A 22,060-nucleotide genomic window follows, 5' to 3' on the forward strand; every position below is an offset into this window, starting at 1 on the left:
TCAGCCGCGACTGGTACTCTGTATTTTCGTTGGTACTACGAAATCGAGTCACGTAGCCTTTTCGAGGATCCTCCCGTTGCGTTGGAACGCTGCTTTTTATTTTGCAAGCGCGAACTCGCCGTCTCGCCGTAGGCGTACAGGTCCACGAGCAGAGACGCGACGTTGGGCCTTACATGGATCCGGTGTGAGTCACTGCCCAAAGTGGACTATGTAAATGCGTTCAGCCAGTACGAAGAAACTGGTCGCCTGTTTATCGCGCTAAATCTTCCCTTGGAAATCTTACAGCGTTTCTTTTTTTTTTTTTTTTACATCTATTTATAACTGGCTCTCGCTGCCATGGATATGAACCACGAACCGGAATAAGTAATTGGAAATCGATACGTTGAACGAAGCTGGTCCGCTTGCAAAAATATCCATGATTTATAGAAGGGTGGTCGTTGATCGATAATTAATTATCGCATTAGCGGAGGAAGCGGCGACTGTCGGGTCAACGAAACCGAGGCTCGCCGCGTCTCGTTCGACCGCGAGGATGAGACGCGCATAAATTTATTCAGGCAAAACAGCCTTGGGGCCTTATGGCCGAGCCGAGGCCAGACAAACGGATGTCTGCCTCTGATAGACACTGGCGTCGTTCGTGCCCGCTCGTGCACGATCGTGCACTCTCGTGTACGGTACCTGGACGAGCCACGCCATACTCCAGGCCTCCAGGTGAAAGTGTCCAAGGATTTCGTAACGAGCAACCGATTGCGATTACGCTCGCTACGAGAAATCGTTTGGCTCCGTAACGATCGCCACGGCTCGATGCTAATTGGGCTCCATCCTCGGACACTGCCTCGAAAAACATTCGATAATTAAAGCGATCGCACGAAAGTCTACGACATTTCCGGTAACGTGTTATCAAGGATCCATTCCTACCTTGCGCTAACAGCGCAAATAACAAGATCAGCGACAAGACGGAGAGATAACGAGAGAAAGGAGGGAGAGAAAGATTCGGTTCCGTCTTGTCCTACTCGGATCCCATCTTTCCCCGCGTAATCCAATTTATCCGTTTCTAGTTGTTGCAGATTATTATTCCGCGCCGAAGAAATTACCGTGGGCAAGCTATCTCGTTTGCGTCCACGTTTCATCTTTTTATTGTTCTGCTCTTTCAAAAAAATCGGGCTAAATCTTAGGATACCATTAAAGTACTCTTTACCATGTTACACGGTCGGTTTTTAAACCGTTTCGTCGCTTTGAGAAAATTCGAGGATACGATGTTCGCTTGGAGTACGGAGCAGGATGAACACGGTTCTTCCTCGAAGCGTTCGCTCGGAATCAAAATTTAAGCATTACGTTGTACCTCAAATATTTGAGAGGAAATTCCTTTGGATTTTTTCTTTTTTTTTTCTTCTTCTTCTTCTTTTTTTGCCAAAAGAATCCACTTTTTTCTCGTCTAAGAGCGGATGCTCGAAAAAGTAAATTATCTTTTTTCTTTGCGTAGAGGCGATAACGATCGTGCGCGTTGCGCGTTTACCGATCCAAAGTCCCGTTAATCGTCAACGAAACAGGATGGTCACGTCCCTCCTTGTTACGTATCTGGCGAATTCTGCGACATCGCGAGGAAGACCACCGAACCGAAGGCCGAATAATGGCCGATAGAGCGAACGATAGGAAGGAAGAGCCGAGCGAAACGTGTCGCGTGGATGATCGTGATCGACGCTGACGCCATTAATCTTCCTGGCGGATCGTTTTGCGGAAGCGACAACTTCCACGGGACTTGGGCCTCATTAGAAAGGCCCCGAGCCGTTCCTCTTCCTCCGGGATAACCGTGGATGCTAATTATAACACGCGGAATAATGAAATCATCTTACTACGCGCGGCTCGCGAGCCCGCTGACTTCCTTGAGAACTTTTTCAACCGGGCCTGCGAGAGAAACGCCTTTATTAACGACGGGACAACGCTCCGCGAGGAATTAGGTTCGTGGGATTAGACGACCAAGGTTATTAAGACAAATTGTCCGCTAATCGTCTACAACTCTCAACCACCTAACGATCTTCAATTACCTGCCTTCCACTCTTTTTATCCTTCGTCTCGATCCTATCGTCTCCGATACCGACCGATCGGTTTCGTTCGGTCCCTGCCGACAAATCGCCTGTGTCTCGTGTCATATTTCTTCGTCCAGAGTGAACAACGAGAATCGTAGTACCGATCAGCGACTATATTTTACAAAAATAAATACACGACGGTCAACGTCTTCGCGATGCGTACTGGTAAAACACAACCTATGTACAGCCACGATCCACGCCGGAACATTGATTTACGATCGTATCGTTATTTACACGGTTAGTCGTGGGAGCAGCGAGAGAATCGCGCGAAACATCTAGCACGATGTCGCCGCGCTCTTTTCTTCTGCCATCACGCTAGAGTACCGAAGGACACGGCGATTAGAATCAGGAACGCGTTCACTGCGAACCTCGACGTTGAAGAGTCGAGCCCGTGCTGCGCCAATATCCGACACTGGGAGCTTCGAAAATGCTTCACGTTCCCCTCCGAGTCTCTCGCCAGCACGCACAGCTCGTACTTTGTCCCGGAATCCTGTAACTCTGGAATTTTAAAGGACCTCTCGCTGTAGACGAGATCTTTCTCGATCGCGGACTTGCTGCTTCCAGATTCGCGAACCACCACGTAAAAGTCGCCGATGTCTTCTCGCGACGTCACGTACCACGTCGCCTTCCAGCTCTTGTCCTCCTCGTTGCTGCAAAATAATCGCAGCTGCGTGAAGGAAATGCCAACGCTTCGATCTATGCGAATCCAAGATCGATCGTTCTTTTCTAGAATACGTACTACTCGATATCTCGATACTTTACGTCCGGAGTGATGTCGAACTCGGGATACTCTTTCACTTCCCTCTGACCGCATGCCATCAGATCTTCCGTCACCTCGGTCAGCAGTTTGTTGGCCAGGAAACGCGGACTTTCGCAGCTAACGTTCGACCATTCCTTTGGTATTTCGGTATGAACGTTCAGCCATCGTTTCAACGGCCTCACGTAACAGTCGCAGTGCAATGGATTTCCTGAATAGCAATTGGAAATAATATATACAACGATACCTGATTCTCGATAATAATAATATCTCGAAAAAAGTAATTTCCTAACGACGTTAGCGGTTATTAAAAATAATGATCGATAGAATCGTATTTAACATTTTGCTCTCTCTCTCTTTCTCTGTGTTAAGAGATATCGATGTTTGGCTACTCGTTCCTTACCGTTATATTGAAGCTTCGTGCTATTTTCTATGATCTTCATGAACATATCGTTGAACACTCCGATCGAGTTGGATTTCACGTCGAGAATCTTCAATTTCGCCAACGGAAGGATCTTGTTCAAGGGTACGTGAGTCAGGCGGTTGTGACTCAGGTACAGATTAGTCAAATTCTTCGGAGGATCAAAGATATCCGGTTCTGAGAGGTCGTTGATCTCGTTGTAGGAGAGGTCCAGCGTTCGCATCGCTGTCAAGTTCCCAATCACGTCTAGAATAATCGAGGAGGACGAAAAGATATTGAATGAATACCGAAAAAGTAATATACGGTTCGCCGCTTGACTCGATTTAATGTAGCAAAAAATGAAGAATTTTAATCGTCTCCGAGAACCTTCGAAACTATCATCTTTTCACGAAACACAATAATCATTTCGTATCTCAATTTTTTTCAATTCTTTCTTAATTTTTTTTCTTTTTTCTTTTTGTGGAAACTATTGGATTATCGTGAAAATGAATTCGCGGACTCTTCTGTATACTCACATCTTCGAATCTCGTTGATGTTATTATGACTGATATTCAAGTACTGCAACTTTTTCGTTCCTACAGTGAGTTCGTGCGTCAACACAGGCATGGTGTTGTACGAAAGATCGACTTCTTTCAGCCGATAAGGAATCCAAGGATCGTTGGGAAACGTTTTCTTCGTAATAAAAGATATCCTATTGTGACTGAGATTGACTCTCTCCAGAGACAAACAATCGTCCAGAAGCCCGTGGGTTTTGTTATCCAGTCGTTCCAACTTGTTGTGAGAAAGGTCCAAAGACCTCAAAGAGACGAGACTCTGAAACGCTCCATTGGGGATGTGGGTAAGTTTATTGCTCGTCAAATTCAGCGTCAACAATTGCAACAGTCCCTCGAAAGCTCGAGTGCTCACGTTCGATATCCGATTGTTCGCTAGATTCAGTTCGAACACTATTGGAAGACGTCCAAACGCGGACTTTCCCAATTCGGTTAGCTGGTTGTGCTGAAATTATCGTCGGCGTTGAGTTAAATCACCTTGCTCGTCAAGTTGCAACGTGATATTTAACTTAACTTATGATAGCATATAAAAGATCGTTGAACCTGCATATAAAGATACTGCAAGCTAGTTAGAGTGCTTAGTGCCTCCCACGGTGGCCTCGTCATGTTGTTCGACTGCAGGTTCAAAGTCCTCAAGGTAAGCAGGTTTTCGAAGCTGCCATGTTTCAGGTTATCGCCCAATCGATTCCCCGAAAGGTCCAGCGAGAGAAGAGCGTTCATCGTGGGCCATACGTCCATCGTTGGAATTTCCTCCAGCCAATTTTCGGAAAAATCTAAGCTACCGAGAGAAATAGGCAACTGGAAGATCTTCGTCAATCGATTATTCCTGACGGACAGGCTCCTGCAAGTTAACGCGACTTTTTATTCGATGCCATGGTTATTTTTAGATAGTTTAAGCGAATTCGAACGAGTTTTGGTTATTCATTTGTTCGTAAAATCATCGATTACCTGCAGCTTGGCAATCTGGTTAAACTGCCACGAGCGATATCGTTCAATTGATTGTAACTCATGTCCAAGTCCAACAGCGTCGGCAGAGGACCGAACGTGGACGGTTTTATCTTCTCCAGGGAATTGTACGATAGATTTAAGAAACGAAGACTGAAGAGAGTCTGAAATACGGCGTTGTGGATCTCGGACAAGTTGTTATGGGACAGATCGATCGTGTGCAGCTCGTATAGCTTGGGAAACGTCTGACGAGGCACCGAATGGATCAAATTGTGCGACACGTTGAGAACTTTCAGCCCGGTCATGTTGTGCAGCGGCACCTGCAATTATTAATGATCGTTTCGCTCCGGATTTCTTAGGGTTTCGATTGTCGAATTATTCGCCTCCGAGAGAGACCTGGTTGACCGCGGTGAATCGATTGTAGCTCAATCGCAGTTCCGTGGCGTAAGTTGCACTGTCGAACGAGTATCTGGAAATATTATCGAGCTTGTTGTGACTTAGATCCAGGATCGTGATGTTGACGCAGTTTTCGAAGGCGCCTGGTTCTATCTTTGAAATCTCGTTGCGTGATAAATTGATCTTCGCCAAGTAAAGATCTTTGAAAGACAGCTTTTCTACCACTGTCACGAAGTTCTCGGACACGTCCAACAGCTGCAACGAAAAACAAATTGAATATTTTGCGTCCGCGTCTGCTTTACGCGGCTTTAAATTGCTCGGATCGTCCTCGAAGCCTCGATCGATACTATTTCTCAGGATATCTACGATACTCGTACCTCTGCGAACTGTAGCTGATTAAACATCTGGAAGTCGATCTTTTTGATAAAATTCCTAGCCAGATCGATGGTACCTATCCTGGTAACAGGGCCAAACGTACCTCTTCCAACGTCGTTTATCTGATTATCGCTCAAGTACAATCTTATCAGAAAGCGCATACCACGGAAGGTATTCGAGTCGAGTTTTCTGATTTTATTGTGGCTCAGATTGAGCACCTTCAGCAGCGAGTTCCTCGCGAACGTTCCCCTATAGACAAAGATATTCGTCGATCGATTAACGCGTTTTCATCGTTCATTCGTATTTGTTTCGCATAGGGAACAAGGCGCCGTTAGCGTACGGGAAGCATTGGCAGACAGTTTACCTCTTTAAATCTGAAATGGCATTGTGAGACAAATTGCACCAGCCCATCTTCGTTAAGTCGGCCAAATGAGATCCATCGAGCTTGTTAATCCGATTGTGGGATAGATCTAGATATTCCGTGTCCCTCAAACCCTTGAATTGATTCCTCTTCAGCTCCTTAATCTCGTTGTCGTGAAGATCCAATCTCTTCAGTTTCTTCAGAGGAGCCAACGCTTCCACGGGCAAAGAAGTCAGAGTGCCTACGACAGTAAAATAACTGTGGGAAACCAGAGATACAATTCGTTCGCAAAATAGTACAGTACCGTTGCTGATCTCCAACTTTTCGATTTTAGCAGCCGCAATGCTGTCAGCGAAGCTGTCCATCGGTAGAGTGGAGATTCGATGGCCAACGATACTCAGGATGCTCAAATTGCCTAAAATTTGCAACGCCTGACGCGGGAATTTCTCTAGAGTGCTGTTTATCACGTATAGTTCTTGCAGAGTTCTGTTCACGCCGAGAAAACTGTGTTCTTCTATCAGTCTCAATGGAGTGTCGACGAACCTTAACACTCGAACGTCCAGAGGATAGAGAGCGGGCCCATAAAAACGTCCTTTAATCGTGACATAACGAATGCGATTAGCAAGGTAGTTCGATAGGTAGTACTTGTTCCACGTATTCGCAAAGTGTAAACGCGTTTCTCCGAGAAACAGCGAGCCAGCTTACCTATGTTGCATTTGTACAGAACGAGTTCCTCGATCGGTATGCCCTCGTTGCCTAAATTGGAGAAGGCCAAGCTCAAACTTGCCAAATTGGTGTTCTCACAACGAACATAAAGGCCTCTGTCACTGCCACGAACGCACACGCAAGGATAGACGTACTTGGATTCTTTGGGACATCTAAACCGTGGTCCGGGTGGAACGTAGCCGCCCATGATGGCAGGGGGCACGATCAAAACCCATAGTAACGGGAAAAGTATCATCTGCGGAACGAAACAATGCAGCATTACCGATTAATCTCTCATTCTTGTTGGTTGCCAACAAGAACGCCAATTCCGCCGATAAGAACTGTAACGGGAGCAAGCGCTGCAAATCGTAGAACTTTTGTTAGTCACGGCACTCGTGTTGTAATCGCGCTGTTTGGCGTGAAACGTGAGAAAGTTTTCCCAATGGTCGGTCGATCCTGCGTTAGATTCGCGCCTCGATAACGCGCTTACAGATACCATAAACCACGAGCCAATTAAACTTTTCCCTCGATTCGGAACGCGACCTTCCGATCGACCGTCTCGCCTTTCCATTTTCCCGCTTCTTTCAAAATCCGTGACGCATCCTTTCTAGAAACTTCCTCGTGGACTCTTGTTTTCTTGCGGTTGGAACCGCACCTAATCGAACGAGCAAGTCGCCGTGACAATGGTCTTCGTAGAACCGATCGATTCCCGTTTGACGAACCGATTACGCGCATCGTCTCTTACGATATCGACTCCACCGAGCTCGCGAGCCTAGGCTTCCAACTGCTAGAACACATTGTCATCCGAATAACGTAAAAAACACGTTTACGTCACGAGACTGTCGTACGAGCGTTTCGTAGACAAATCGCAGAAAGATGGACGTTTGGGTGTCTAAATAAGCGCAAATCACGGCGAGGCGCGACTAATTTGTTCGCGGATCGACGATCACCCGGAGGAGCCAGTAGAAACAAAGAAGTCGTAAAGAGACGAATGACCTCGTTGCCACTACTTCCTTGGTATACCGTCTTTACGAGGAATCGCGTGCAACCACTGTTACCCACGTATCGGTTTAGACAGAGTTTCTGCCTGACGATTTCGTCCACGAAGTTGCCGCGATCAAAGATAAACGAGATCTGTTCGCAGCAGATAATCGCGTTAATTAAATTTTTACGAGCTGCTGCAGTAGAAAGCTGCAATTTCGTCTTGTCGTACGATCGAACGTCGCTATGCAAATCTGAGAAGAGCGTGATAGATTATTATTGGCAAGGGAAGTGGGTGATCGCCACTGCATTCTCTGGCTGAAAGTGAAATGCCGCTCCCCGATGCGCGGTCGAACGCAAATCGTACTTTCGTTCGAATAGGTAAAGATCGACGTGGAAAAAAGTTGTTCGTCCTTCCCGTCAATGAATTCGATAAATGAAATTTCATAACGGCCACGATAAATAACAACGAATCCGCTATTCGACGAACGAGACGAATAAGATTTGTTTCGTCGATGAATCTTTCCTCGTTTCCGTCTGGTATCCGGTTAGAGGTAGCGTTCGTTGGAGCGCCTGGTCGCTCAGAGAGACAGAACGACAGAAATTCGGGATAAAAAGGCTAGAACCTACTTGGACAAGTACTTAGGAAAATGTAACCGTTCGATCTAGAAATTAGGCCTTTGATTAACCGTTAGATCGCGCGCAGGAGTTTGCCGTAAAGAGGATTCGCGAGAGGAAAGCGTGGGCTAGTAAAACGAGTATTCTTTATTTCGATCGATGCGTTAACGATGGCCTCGACCACGGACGTTTAAGGGGGTCAACGAGAAACGGGAGAATTCCGCGGTGTAATAAAAGATCCCATCAGCCAACAGCCTAAAATCTTACAACTGACTTTATAGCTAATTTTACAGCCTAACGTTTAAAAGGATGAACGCTCGCGAGGCCCACTGACCTGAGAAACGAGCAAGCGTGCTTTATTACGGTTCCAGTAATCTAGTAATTCAGCGAGCGAGGAGGTAAAGAGAAAAGCGGTGATCTAGTTTCGCCGCACGTTTATGCAACGATCGGAACATAATACGAGCCTTCCACGACCGAGCCGGTCGTAAATACGACGCGTAATATGGAAACGCGCTTTCTGTCAGGCGCCAGGCATCTTTTCCACAAAATTATGCAATTCGACGTCGAGCAAATGTACCGATAAATACGTTGTATAATAGGAAGTACAGAATTTTAGCGAAGCGATACAGGTTAGACGCGCGGCATATCGAAAACACTGTTGGTCCTTTCACTTCTCGCGAAGCGACCTTACCGGTGCAACGACAGCCAATGAACCGAATCATTTTGACTTCGAGCTGGCGCTAAAAAAATTTCCTGCACCGGTTCTAATGACGTAATTTCGCGTTTGACACCTGATATTTCACGTCGCCCTTCTATCGATGTGAAATCGGAGAAATCCAAGAACGATGTCGAAAGTAAAACGTCAAAGAATGGCTCGAACCACGCTTGTACGTATTGTATTAATTCGAGGAGGCGTAAACAAGTAGCCGCGCGAATAATCGAGAAGAGATCTAAGCTCGTGAGAAGAAACGTTTCAGTTCCTCCGTCTCGGAAGGAGTAATTCATGCGCGAAGAAAATACAAAAACCACGCTCTACTTTCTGCGTCCAATTAACGTTGTTACGACAGCGTGGCAGGGGAAAACTCGAAACCTCTAGAATAATTTTTAGAATCGTCGGTGTCTCTTTCCTCGTTTTCGCGACGGGCAAGAGGGCGGCGGAAAACGACGTCACACGGAACTTTTCGTTTTTTCCTTTCCGCATCGACTACTTTCAAGGGTATTTTCGTTGAACCAGCTGTCCTTGCAAAGCGAGACTCACCGACGACTAGCGTTAGAAAGAATTCCATCTCTTTCGGAGATAGCCAGCGATAGACAGATAGGTTTGCGATAGAAGCTGTCAGTGCCATGAACGGTAGCCGATATCGGGAGTGCCACTCGTTGACACGGATGGGCGAGAAGAAATCGGAATTTTATCGTCGAAAGGAAATGTACAATTACGGAAAAAGTGCGATCACTGGCGCGATAACCGGTAACCCGTATCTCTATTCACGCGTTGAACTCGCCGCAATTGGCGGATGACGTACAAGCGCACGTGGAACCGCGCAATCAAATAGCACCGCGTTTTTCTCTGATTTCGTAAGGAGAGTTTCGATCAAAATGTTAATTACGTGTATAATCTTGGGGAATCGTGTTCGCATCGAAGATAAAGTACCTTGTGTTGCGGTTCGCGTACGGACAGCACGTTCTGAAAGCACGATGACAGTCGTCGTCTTCGAGTCACATATTCGTCGCTCGACCAGCAGTTTACCATTCGATCCGTTTCACGCGCGCGAAATCGGTACGCAAAGGAGAAGAAGAAAATCACGTAAACGTTTCACCGCGTTTCTGTCTTCCAGACATTCTGCGAGTAGTTGCTGGATGAGGCTGCCGTGAAAACTGAGCCGTGGCTCGAAGCTAAAGAGAAAGGCGGCTCGAGAAGCGAGGCCTCCCTCGTAGGCAGTTGATACGCGCTGTCCTTTCGTGGACACGCGGCTCTCTGACTCTAAGCTCGGAACGTTTTCACGAGACAAGGACGCTAAGGTTGCGCTTCATTGGTTCGTCGCCTCTCAGGGACGTATCGAGGCCCGTTTCTCGATACGTGTGTTCGATATTCTCTCTTCTTATCGCGATTGTAATCGAACGCTTTAGAAAAATCGTTAACCAACTTTTAGTTTAGAAAATAATACTCTGAATCGTTTTCCCGTGACCTTCCGTTTACGTATATACGTATACGTTAGAGAAGGAGCTGTCGGAGGAAAGCGGCGTTTAAGATGGAAGAAAGTGGAGAACGATGGCCGCGATTGGTCGACGCCGGGTGAAAGTCGCTTGGAACAACGACTTCTTTACGAGCCAGTGACATCTATCGGTACGTAAAATTAATCGTACAGAGATTTTCGATCGATGTTATAGACAATTTCAACGACGAGGGTAAGAGCGATGAAAAACTTTCGAACCGCGTAACGTCAAAGTACGTTAAATCAAGCGCATTACCGTAAATCGTTTTCGCAGATGGAGTAATCTAGTTGAATCTATTGTCACCGGTGGATGTCTCGTACGTCTTTGACTTTTTGAACGTGCGTAGATTCGATTAGTTGGCGGTTTGTAAAAGTTCGTCAAATAATAACCGGATATCCCGGTTAGCGAGCGTTTAAAGTATAACGAGAAACAGCGTTACGCTCTTCGAGAAATTACTCGCTCATTAAGGTCGATAAGTTGTCTGAATAGCACGGTTCAAGAACCAGGAGCGCCAGTAAAGACAGCTACCGCATCAGCCGAGTATCGTCGAATCGCACGCGCAGAGATCGCGATTCGCAACGAATACCGCAAAAACCAATTACGCAAACGCCTCAGATTCTTTCGGAAATTTGTAAGAACATGCGTTCTTCCACCATATTTATCTCGAAGCTTCTGCTATGGACTCGTAAGTAAAATACATTTCCAATCTCTTTGAAAAACGAATTTTTCTTTGCGAAAGGGATCTCTGTTTTGCAGGGCTGTTGGTCGTCGTCGTCGCTTTACCAACTCTGGGTTACGTCGTACGTTGTGAATTCCTCTTTCGCGTGGCGAATTAAAATTTGAAAAAAAAAATAAAGAGATATTTCTTCTCCCTAGGATCGACATCGCTTAGAGACTTACGAGGACCTGTCCGAAGAAACGAGCGATTTCGACGTTTTCGATAATCTGACTTTCCGATTTTCCTGCGAGGGTAAACCGGTCGGTTTGTACGCAGACCTGGACTACGATTGTCGAGTTTTCCATGCCTGTGACGACCTGGGCAAAGGTTTCCCCGTAATTTGTCCAAACAATACCTTGTTCGATCAGAGAGAACGCGTGTGCAGCGACGAAGAACACGTTGACTGCGATCGTGCGAACGAATGGTAAATACTCGCAGTTTGAATGTCTCGATGTATAAGCGATCGACGTTTGTAAATTTGTCGTAGGTTCTATTTAAACGAGCTACCTTTCTCCGTGGAAACGACGGAAGAAAATCACACCCTGTCGGAGGAGGAAGAAGAGATACCTTCTGTGCTGCCCCTTCTGCTAGCGTGACGCCTAAGAGATTAAGACGTCGCATAAGTATTACTTTGCGTTTACGTTTATCGAGAACGTGACGAGTTTATGCCTGCGAAATTTCTATATGGTAATAAACGCGCGTCTCTTAGGAAATCAACGTTCAACCTAGCTATTACATATACAGTGACAAGTATGCAATTACGTACACATATTTCCGACGATATATTTTACTTATATTTTTGCCTAAAACGATATGTATTCCTGTGATATAAGTTTAGAAATAAATAGCATAACGATGGATCGCCGGAACACCGGCTTAATACGCTGATCGTATCTTTTTCTGTGCTTTAACGGCGGTAGTAATCGTTTAATAATATGAGATACGTGGCAGTCCAACATTCACCCAATTACCTATCTGAAGCACCGATCTTTGTGAAAGAACCGTCGTATATGCAACGTAAAAACATTCTTCTCGCGTATGTCGAGACTTTGCAAGGGTTCGATGCACGATCCTTCCCCCCGTTCCGTCTATAGTACGACTAATTTAAGATACAACGTCCGGTAGGATTTTTAATCTTTAAAGCGTAGAAAAAGAAGGAGAAGAAAATAGAGTAGCCGATGTACGGGAAATAAAGAAACGAGGTAAAATCGTATTCGTGCGAACGTCGACTGTTCGGATCGTGGCCCTCCGAGTGCTTGAAATTGCGGCCAACGTCGTTCCTCGCGGTTCCGATAAGCCGTACGATCAAATATCCATCTTCTTGATCTCGATATACGTCTGTTGGTGTAGCTCGTTTTAGTTTTTCTTTAGAGGGAAGGAGCGAGACGCTCGAGACAGGAGCAATTACGTTACTCGCGCGCATCCCGCGATCCTTATCTTGAAAAATTAGCACCGGCAACAGAAGGATCGATAAAAAGCGGTAACCAAGTCAGAGGCGGTTGTAGGAAGGAAAACAGGATGGGTGGATTCTCAAGCGTTTTTTTATTCTTCGTAAAGGTAGATATTGCGAGAAACTAGCGAGAATCGCTGGCAGTCGCTTAGCAGCCAAGGCCTTTACAATATACGTATACCACCTACGCGTTGTCCTTAGTTATTGAGCGCAATTCGATTATACGCGAATCGATAAGAGAACAGCGCGATCAAGATATTGTGTTACCCTTCACCATTAAACCCTCCACGAACGAACAAGAGCTGATACGAATTTTATTTAAAATAAACTCGTCGAAACGTGTCGATTCTGAGCTACATTTGTTCCTAACTAAGATCGAGTCTCTGCAGTCCGTGCTGTTAAAATGTCTATGTAAATATGTATTTATTTCGTAGGAAGACCGAGTAAGAGCGCCGACGATCGGATCGTCGTCGACCGCGTTAAGGAAGAAAATTAAAGCTAGCCCAATACAACGTTCATTGTTATTCAGCCTTTAAGGTAAACGAACGACGAACCCTCGACCGACCAAGTCGATACGCCTTAACTCTTAGTAGATCAAGCGCCGTGCGTCAACTACAATTCTACCATAGCGTAATCGTAATCAGTAACCGTAGAACCCTCTTACTTGTTTAAAACTGGCTCGTAGGCTAGCCTATGCACCCCGACTCCAGATAATTCGACTCCTGTTACCAAGAAATCCGGAATCCTCGAACATCGCTTACTCTTATCGCTACATCTATCAAAATCGCTACGCGTGTAAGAGATCTAACGAATATCGCGTGAAATTTCATCGCTCCACTATCCGATACGATATTCCAACAACGATCGTAGTGTAATTAGTTATCTATAACGATGGCTATCCGTAGTAACGAGAACCGGATTCGTATTGAGCAGGCCAAGAGATTCCTGGTCCGTTCTTATCGTTGTCGTAGACGTACTTAATTTTTGGATGACCGCTCGATCCGAAGAAAGAATCTCGAATCATTCCGAACATAGCCGTTCCGAGAGCCATATTGCTGATCATTCCAGCCATCGACGCGGTTGCACGCGCATGAGCCAGGGCCATTTGAAGCAAAAAAGACAGCACCAGTCCGAATCCTGGCATCATCTGCGTCATCTTCGTCTTGAAAGCCTTGCCCATGTGAATCATCGAATTGGTCACCTTTCTCGACACCACTTCCTCGTGTAAACGCGGCAGTTGAACGACCAGAGTGGATCTCGCGTCTTTCTGATTTTCCTCGATGATTTTGTTATCCCCGACGTTGTCGAAACTTTCCACGTTGGAGCCGTCCTTGGACCGTCTGTCCGAATATTTCTGCAAAAAAGATTTGAAAAAGTTCTTAGCTCGTTTCTGTCTTTGTCTCTGTTCCTGGTCCCGCGACGACTCTTTCTCGAAATCGTACGCCACTTGGCTCTTCGTCGGTAGAACTTTCAGCTCGTCGGAATCTTTTCCAGACTCCAAAGACACGATGTCTACTTCCCTTATCGGCTCTATCGGACCTGCTCTATCGTTCTCCGTTTTTTCCATTCTAAACTCGGCATCGAGAGATTCTATTTCGCCGGCAAGTTTGTCGTGCAGTTTCGTCCCAAAGAGAACTCCGAAAGCATCGTACGCGTCATCCGAAGTATACTTGGTATCGTCGTTCTCTGTCTCCGAATCGTTCGGTCTGATCCTGTCGAGAAACAGCGTGATGATCTCGTCGTCGTCTATGGATCTCTTGATATCAACCATCTCCTCGCTGTTCTTCAAGAGCTGAATATCAGTTTCTCTCGAACCTTCTATGCTTCTCTCCCTTTTCTCCTTATCCTTCTTCGCTCTGTCACCCTCGGGTCGTTGGTCCAAAACTTCCTCCATTATGTCGCTTATGATCGTCAATATACTAGGAAGATTCTTGTTATCCTTGAGTTTCGCTCCTCTACCTTCCCTGAATCCGGAGAAGCTGATTCCCAGCTGGTTATTCCCATAGCCCTTGATCTTCAGATATCCTATGTCCGTTTGAAACTTGTCCTCCGCCAGCTTCCTGTACCAGTCGAGTAAGAAGCTCTCGATCGATTCCTTCCTTTCCAGCAGCCTCTGCTCGAAGTCGGTCGTCGACATGCCGAAGAAATCGCGCACCTGGCTGTCCGTGTCCAAGTAACGCCCCAAGATACCGAAACTCGGTAGAGACGGAAGATCAGGAAGAGAAGGCAGATTACTGACGACAAGCGGCCAAACGAAGATACCCAAGCATCGTATGAAGCTGAGACTCAGAAGACACTGTATAACCTGCTGCGTAACTCCTTTGCTCGATGGTCGATCTTCCAAGTCTTGGATGATCTTCAAGATCTCGTACTGGTCGGCGGTCAAAGAATTTCTCATCGTGGAGTTCAACTTGTCGACGAGATACTGTTCCGATTTAGAGGGACTCGCGTTGGTGAATCTCAGATTCTCCTTCACTCTGATCAATAACCGAAGGTACTCGGATTCCGTGATGTTTGGCAACGCCAGGGTCGACGATTTCGAAGACGCCAAGCTATCCGCTGTGTCCGCTTCTTCGTTATCGTAATAAGAGCCGAGGACGTCTATGGTGCTCCTACGTTCTCTACTTTTAACTTCTTCCGACGATTTTGAATTGACAGTCGCTGCTTCTCCACCAGTATCGGATAAGTCGACCTTCTCGTTGGAGATGTCTATGAGGATGCCTGGCGGTTGGTTTGCGTATCCTGGGACGGCTCCGTCATTGTCTGTAAAGATAGAAAGAATTAGAGATAATTCCGATAGCTTCTATAAATATCGATCAACGATAGATTCACCTACTGACGGCGTGATCGTTGGGTCTCCTTCCGATTTGCCCTCCTGGGCTTCCGCGCGCGAATTACTTTGCGAATTTTGCGAGTCTGATCGTGCCGCGAGTTCGCCAGCCTGCGTCGACAACGTGGGAAACTCGGTGGACGGCTGGGAAATTCCGGGAAAATGTAAAATCCCTGGTAGTTGAGAGATACCTGGAATGTTACCGGCGATGGAACCAAAGTCTGGCAGACCGGGAATCTGTACGATGCCGGGGAACTGAGAGAACAAATCGCTGATGCTGGAAAAGTCGGGCAATGAGAAACTGTATTGTTTGAGAATTGGCCAGATGATGTTGTTCGTGCAAGCTACAAAACTGTAACCCGTTATGCAATTTTGCATTCGCGCGACGTAAGATTGTCTAGCCGTGTCTGGTATTCCTCTTTCCACCAATCTGATGATATTTATCTGTCTCTTGTTCAAACTGGAAGCAACAGAATCGGTTACGTTTAAATACGATCGCTCCAATTCCGGACTCTTGCTCAAAATGTCGGATAAGATGTTCTCTATTTTCTCCTCAGCTTGCTCCAAAAGTTCCGCTTCTTTGATCAAACCAGCTTGAGAAGCCTGCACCGCCGGACTGGAAGGTTTCTCCGACAGGAGAACTTGAAAGTTGATGGAACTGGAACTCGACTCGCCAGGCAGATTCTGAAGAGTACCGAAATTCGGGAAGCTGGGTAGCCATGGATAAAACTTGGCGATCGTCGGCCAAGTAACGTCTCTGCTACATTCCAAGAAGTTTCGTTCCTTGATGCATGGCTTGATATTCTCGATATATTCGAGCCTCGTGGCAATCGGCAACAAATTCTCCGCGATATTTATAATATTAATCTGATGCTCGGACAGATGCGGCGAAAACTCTTGCGTTCTTACCGGAGCTGGCGAACCGGCTAAATTAGGAATAGAAAATTGAACAGCTTTCAGGATGTTGGATATGATGGTCTCTGGCAATTCGTTGTAAATTGGAAAGAATCTGGTGTCGGTTATGGTCACTTTGGTGTCCCCGTGCTGTCCTGTCTTCACGTCGGTCTCTGAAAGAGCCGGTGTATCGGAACTAGAGCTAATCTCCGTTAACGTGGAATTAGAGACGGGACTGGGCGAACCACTGGGTCGTACGCTGCTTACGATTCCAAAATCCGGGAAATTCGGCAACCAGGGAAAATAGATCAACAGCGTTGGCCAAACCACGTCCCTGGTGCATATGAGAAAGTTTTCGGCGCGTAAGCACGAGAGCATCGCGTTGACGAAATTGGGTCGAACATTGTCCGGAAGCAAAGTATCCACGATACCAATGATATTCGCCTGTTGCACGGTTAGCAAGTCGAGGAATTCCTGGTTTTTGGTCGTGAAACTGGAAGTTGCTGAAGCGGATTTGATGGATTGCAGTTGAACCGATCGGAGAATGTTATAAATCACAGACTCTGGAAGCTCGGAGAATATTGGGACAAATCTAGTGCCTGACACGCTGATTACCGGTACGTTGGGTACTCTGTTTCGCGATTCCTTGTCTCTGAAGAAGATACCCGCCACCTTTTCCTTTTCCACGTTCGACGCGACCCGTTCTTGTATCAGAACCCCGGGATTTATCGAGCTTTCCTCGATCTCCGTGGATCCTTGCGGATCAACTGGCTCCTTCACGCGATCGGGAACCTCGGATTGCGGGAATTCGGATAAAGTCGGCTGGTACTTTGCGATCGTTGGCCATATTACGTATCTGGCGGCGTCGATGAAATCGTTGCTCTTCTGAAGATAGGAAAGAAACTCGGTGATGAAAGTTGCGCGAGCAGACGGCGGGAGAAGAGATTCCGTCAGGTGTAAAATTTCGATTTGCCTCTTGGTAAACGTAACGAATCTCACGGCGTTCCCCGTTAAAATGAACGACGGTATCTCTCTGGCCTGCTCGTAGGATTTCGTAAGATAGACGTTCTGTAGGATCTCCAAGATCCTGGTCTCCAACTGGTCGGAAGATCGTAACAAAGTTCCTCGATTCTTCAGCGACGAATAAGCCGGTGCCTCGGTATCCTTTGGAACGGTAGTTGCTCCGACAGGTACGTAGAAGTTGAGATTGGAATAGGCGTTGAGTTGTGGAACGTAGCTACCAACGTCCGACGACAGCTCTGCACCCTGAAACTCCGGCATGAGACTGAAAATGTCCGGAAGAGTCGGAATGAAACGTTTGACCGTTGGCCAGGCTGAGTATTTGAAACAAGAGAGATAGTTGTACTCCTTCATGCATCTGACAGTCTTCTGAACAAATTCTGGCCGATAAGAGATCGGGATCAATTGCTCGGCCATGTTGATGGTTAATAATTGATCCTCGGGTATCAGAGTTACATACGTATCCATCGATTGATCCAGAAAAGACGGCGAAGTGGATATACGTGGCTGTTCCTTTAGCGTATTTTGAAGAACCTGGATGATGAGCGCCTCCGGTCTAGGCTTCCTCGTTCTGGTACCATCGGCGTCCACCACTTCTGGCAGCTCGCCGATGTCTTCCGAGAAGCTGGGGAAGGGGAAAATCGGATACTGCGGAGACAGATCGGCGATCGGATACCAACATTGGTAATCTGGAAAAGCGGGCAACGCTGGGAAGTATTGTTTGACCAAAGGCCACGCAAAGTACTTGACGCAACTAAAATATTCGAATCTTCGGACGCACGAAAACATCTTGTCGGAATATTCTCGGCGCAAGGCTTGAGGTAAAAATTTCTCGGCCATCTGGAGAATAGTCAACTGATCGAAAGTGAGCAATTCCTTCAGAGTGTCGTTTTTCGGATCGATGTAAGAGACCAGCGTTTCGTCGTTGGGATACGATTCCAGAGCGTCCTGCAGGATGTTGTACACCGCGACGTCCGGGGTGAGAAGCCTGACTCGATGAAGATCCTCGACTCTGCCCGATTTTTGCTTGTTACCCTGAAACACGTCAAACGCGTTTATCTCGATTGAAAGGACGCGCAAACATTGACCGATCGATTCCGCAAGATCGTCCATCGCGAGCGGCCAAACGAACATTCGCGTACGGTTTAAGACACCGTGCCGTCGAACGCACCCTGTCGAGTTAACGATCAAGGATCGTCGCCCTCTGCTAGCTACCAATAGTTCGGCGCGTCTGATTATTCGCGACTGAATCTCGGTTAAGCCGAGCTCGTTCGTATCGCTCGCGTAAGACTCGAACTCAAGACTCTAACGCGTCTAGCAACCGCTTCTTCGACAATACGAACGCGCTATCCTCGATCTGGCTTTGCAAAGAAATGACCCGAGCTCTCCACCGTTTAAGAAAACTATACACCTTCGCCGATCGTTTAGCGTCTGTTAGTTTAATATGTTTTACCTTGTTCGCGTTCCGAAGCTTCTCCTCGTTAAAGGCGAGCCACTCGTCCGTCTCGACCTGCCGTTTCGAATTTAAGACTTTGGCCTCGTCTATCTTGTCGGTCTTCCGAGCGTCGAGCGCGTCGTCGCGAATCGATATTAACTTCTTTATCTGTCCATCGACGATCGATTGCTGTTCCCCATCGGATATCTTCTTCTCCTCCGCGTTCAAGTAAACGGTGGAACTCTTACGTTTCGATTTACCTCGTGGCTCGACGAAAGATCTGTATTCTCTATTCGCGAAAAACTCTTTGCCTTCTTCGGAGACTGCACTTTCGTCCGACGAGTATTCCTCTTCGCTTTTGCTATCGTCGTCTTCGAGCTTTCCCGATTTTCGAAAGTAATTGGGAAGCGGTTGTTTCGATTTTTCGTCATCCTGGACGCGACTCCCCTCGGCATTCGATATCTCCGATTCTTTAGGCTCGATCGCTTTTACGGAGCCTTTGTACTCTTCGTTGCTGTGGCGCGGGTCGAACGGGCCAGGCGCAACACCATCGGCATCCACTTGCGAATCGAATCTCCTGATTCCCTCGTCCGTAGCTTCTGCGATCTGTCCAACCGGAATCCCCTCGCTCTCTCGAACCTCGGATTTACCGACCAAAGCAACGTCGTTCCTTCTACGCTTTTTCACCACACCAGCTTCCTCGTCTTCCTGTTTCAACACCTCGCTGCTACCCTCGTCACTCGCTCCAACCACGTCCACCGCCTTCTTCGTCTTCCGATTCTCCCTTTTCTTCCTCGACTCTCCTCCGGACACTGCGAAATCATGTCCCTCACCACCACATTTTATGATCAGCGATTCGAAAATGCCTTCGATGTCCTCCTTCGATTCTTCGGACTTGGCCTCGTCGATCTCCGTCAAATTTATTCCACCAAAGTCGTCTTTCTTTGCGCCCGGCGAAAGTTTGGCAACTGGTTGAGCCTGGTTCTGTTCATCGTGCGATACACTGCGTGGTTGGCCAACGCGGAGAACGAACGGCAGAAGCAGCAGACAGAGGAAAGATCGGGGGAAGAGATGGAAGGTCCTTGTTGGCTGTAGGCGTCGCGAGTCGAGTGCTCTCATGGTCGCGGTCGAGAGGCGAATGTCTCGGCCACTTGCGAGCCGGTCTATGGTCAACCATGGCGGAGGTATGGTAATACATATAGCGTCGTCCGGGACGCAGCGGAGGAAGATGCTCGTGAGAGTGTACGTACAGGCTCAACCAACGAGACGCGGGCATTCACGAGACTGTGTGAATAGGCAACAGCCGGGAATTTCCATTTTTATGCTGCCCCTCTACGAGCGAATCGAGTTCGCGGTCTAACGGGTGTAGATGCATTTACCTTTACGTTTCTTACGATTCCATCGGCAGCGAAGCAGATTCGCAGAATCATTCCATTAAACGACTCTACCGGCGTGCTCCTTCGCGAGCGGAACATTTTCAGGGTTTGAAGGAACTGCGCGCGTTTTGTGCAACGTTTTCTAGCGAATAGATAGAATCCTATCATGAATGGTCGTTAAAAACTCTATCGTACGGATGATATCGCTTCTCTTTTATGGCTGAACGTCCAGCGTGGCTGAAGCAACGAGTCGCTTATACCGGTCGCCGACCGCTAATGTGTCCAGCTCTGTTTCTTCTTGCGGCCGAACGGTAATGAGCCATTCAACCTTGAGGCAGTGGTGCTTGGAAAATAACGCCAAAGCCTCTTACGATTCTACTCTCCGCTACTCGTCCCTCGTTTCCTAGCATTTCCGCCATTTCTCTTGGACTAACAGAATCGTAGATCGACGCGAGTCAAACGGAGAAAAGATAGTCGGCTAGACTCCGCGGGGAACAGCCAGGAACGGAATTCGGATCGACCCGCGACTATCGACACGGAGAATCCAGATTCTCCTGCGAAATATCGGAATCTGATATTTCGTGCTTGTTTTTCCGAACGATAAGACCGTACTTTCGATGGGAAAGGGAAATTAAGCGACAGTCGGCTTATCAGACGAGCTGACCTCGAAAAAACTTGCTTCTTGGAAGCGAAGAACGTTCTACGCCGGTAAAAAAAAAGTCATTTATCAGTTTCTTTTATCCTTATCGTATTCTTAAAATACCCGTACCGAGGCTGGCTTTTAAAAGCTCGCCGCGATCGAGCACAACGTTCGAGCGGGCAAACGTTGCGAGAGAGGGGAGCAAAAAGACGGCGAGGGAAGAAGAAGTCGCGGCGAAGAGACCGGAGGATACAGCTCGAATACGGTCGAAGCCGGGTTTCAAGTACATCTTTAATACGGCCTTTCTGGTTCTGGTGCAAGGGGTTGGATTTTTAGTCCTTGAGCGCGAATCGAGTCTAGAAGGGACGGCAGGGAGAAAGAGGAGTACCCGGCAACAGGATACGGCAGGGTAAAGAATTTTTACGACGCGCATTATTTTCCAACATGGCCTCCACTGTTTCCTTCTTCGGCTTACGCTTCTCTCTTTCCTTCCATAAAGAATTCGGATTCACCTCGCCATGCCGATGCAGTAAACCTGTACCGCTTTTCTTCCTTTTATCCGTCCAATGCCACCTTCGTTCTTAAGGTGTATTCACAACCGCGTCGACTCTGATTTTACTAGCAATAACCGCGTCCGCCTCGCCGCCGCAAATCCATATCATGCAAATCGCTGCTTTCGCTCCTTTACTTTTACCATTTTCTCCGCGGAATGTTTCACGCTTCCCAGCTCCACGTTATGTCATCCGATTATTCGCGAGATTTTACGTCGACGCGTAGCGCGTAATACGTCTACCGGGTTGCCAATAAATTTCTCCCTGGTTAACTACCTTTAGAATCGCCCTCTTTTTTCGTTAGAAACTTCTTCTCGCTTTAAGCAAGTACGATCTTCCTCTCGATCAACCGATCACCGCTTTCTCCGGTTCTTTCTATGTGTCGTCCAAACGCGTGAAAACTAAAATGCATCGTTGCGCCATACTGCGATCCGTATTTTCGGACTGTCCTAGACTTGAGGTATCGGAGATACTCGGATGCCTGCAAGATGTGTGCGCAAAGCAAACGTTACTTGATCTCGTATTTAATTTTACGAGTAAAGAACAGCTTCTATCTAGACGATGGAAAAAAGATGCGTATGGATCGATATCGACCCATCGAAGCTTCCACGGAACCGTCCGGATCCATTTGTACTCGTTGGTTGCTTCGTTGGGAACGTTATTATAGATTGTAATTTCTTCGAAATTGCAGACCACGTTTATTACCTTCTTCGCTGCGGAAACAGCTGCTCGACTGCG

General features: G+C 47.1%; 3 protein-coding genes across 3 annotated transcripts; 1 reads left to right on the forward strand and 2 right to left on the reverse strand.

The window, feature by feature from the left end:
* Positions 1 to 2,121: 2,121 nt before the first annotated feature.
* Positions 2,122 to 10,196, reverse strand: LOC117206417 (insulin-like growth factor-binding protein complex acid labile subunit). The gene is given in 13 exon segments (XM_033445751.1): positions 2,122 to 2,734; positions 2,824 to 3,052; positions 3,245 to 3,508; positions 3,778 to 4,258; positions 4,357 to 4,654; positions 4,762 to 5,078; positions 5,155 to 5,409; positions 5,532 to 5,778; positions 5,894 to 6,131; positions 6,195 to 6,482; positions 6,596 to 6,851; positions 9,697 to 9,821; positions 9,824 to 10,196. Coding segments are annotated over 13 exon segments (3,459 nt in total). The 5' UTR covers positions 9,945 to 10,196; the 3' UTR covers positions 2,122 to 2,394.
* Positions 10,197 to 11,047: 851 nt separating this feature from the next.
* Positions 11,048 to 11,967, forward strand: LOC117206777. The gene is made up of 4 exons (XM_033446402.1): positions 11,048 to 11,093; positions 11,165 to 11,208; positions 11,285 to 11,550; positions 11,614 to 11,967. Exons 1-4 carry the CDS (start codon positions 11,048 to 11,050, stop codon positions 11,720 to 11,722), a joined length of 465 nt encoding a protein of 154 aa, XP_033302293.1. The 3' UTR covers positions 11,723 to 11,967.
* Positions 11,968 to 12,661: 694 nt separating this feature from the next.
* LOC117206784 lies at positions 12,662 to 20,189 on the reverse strand. The gene is given in 4 exon segments (XM_033446416.1): positions 12,662 to 15,339; positions 15,409 to 18,355; positions 18,774 to 19,941; positions 19,943 to 20,189. Coding segments are annotated over 4 exon segments (6,072 nt in total). The 5' UTR covers positions 20,032 to 20,189; the 3' UTR covers positions 12,662 to 13,471.
* Between the last annotated feature and the right edge of the window lie 1,871 nt (positions 20,190 to 22,060).

Source organism: Bombus bifarius, unplaced genomic scaffold, assembly GCF_011952205.1.
Source record: "Bombus bifarius isolate JDL3187 unplaced genomic scaffold, Bbif_JDL3187 scf7180000007966, whole genome shotgun sequence".
NCBI classification, from domain to species: Eukaryota; Metazoa; Arthropoda; class Insecta; order Hymenoptera; family Apidae; genus Bombus; species Bombus bifarius.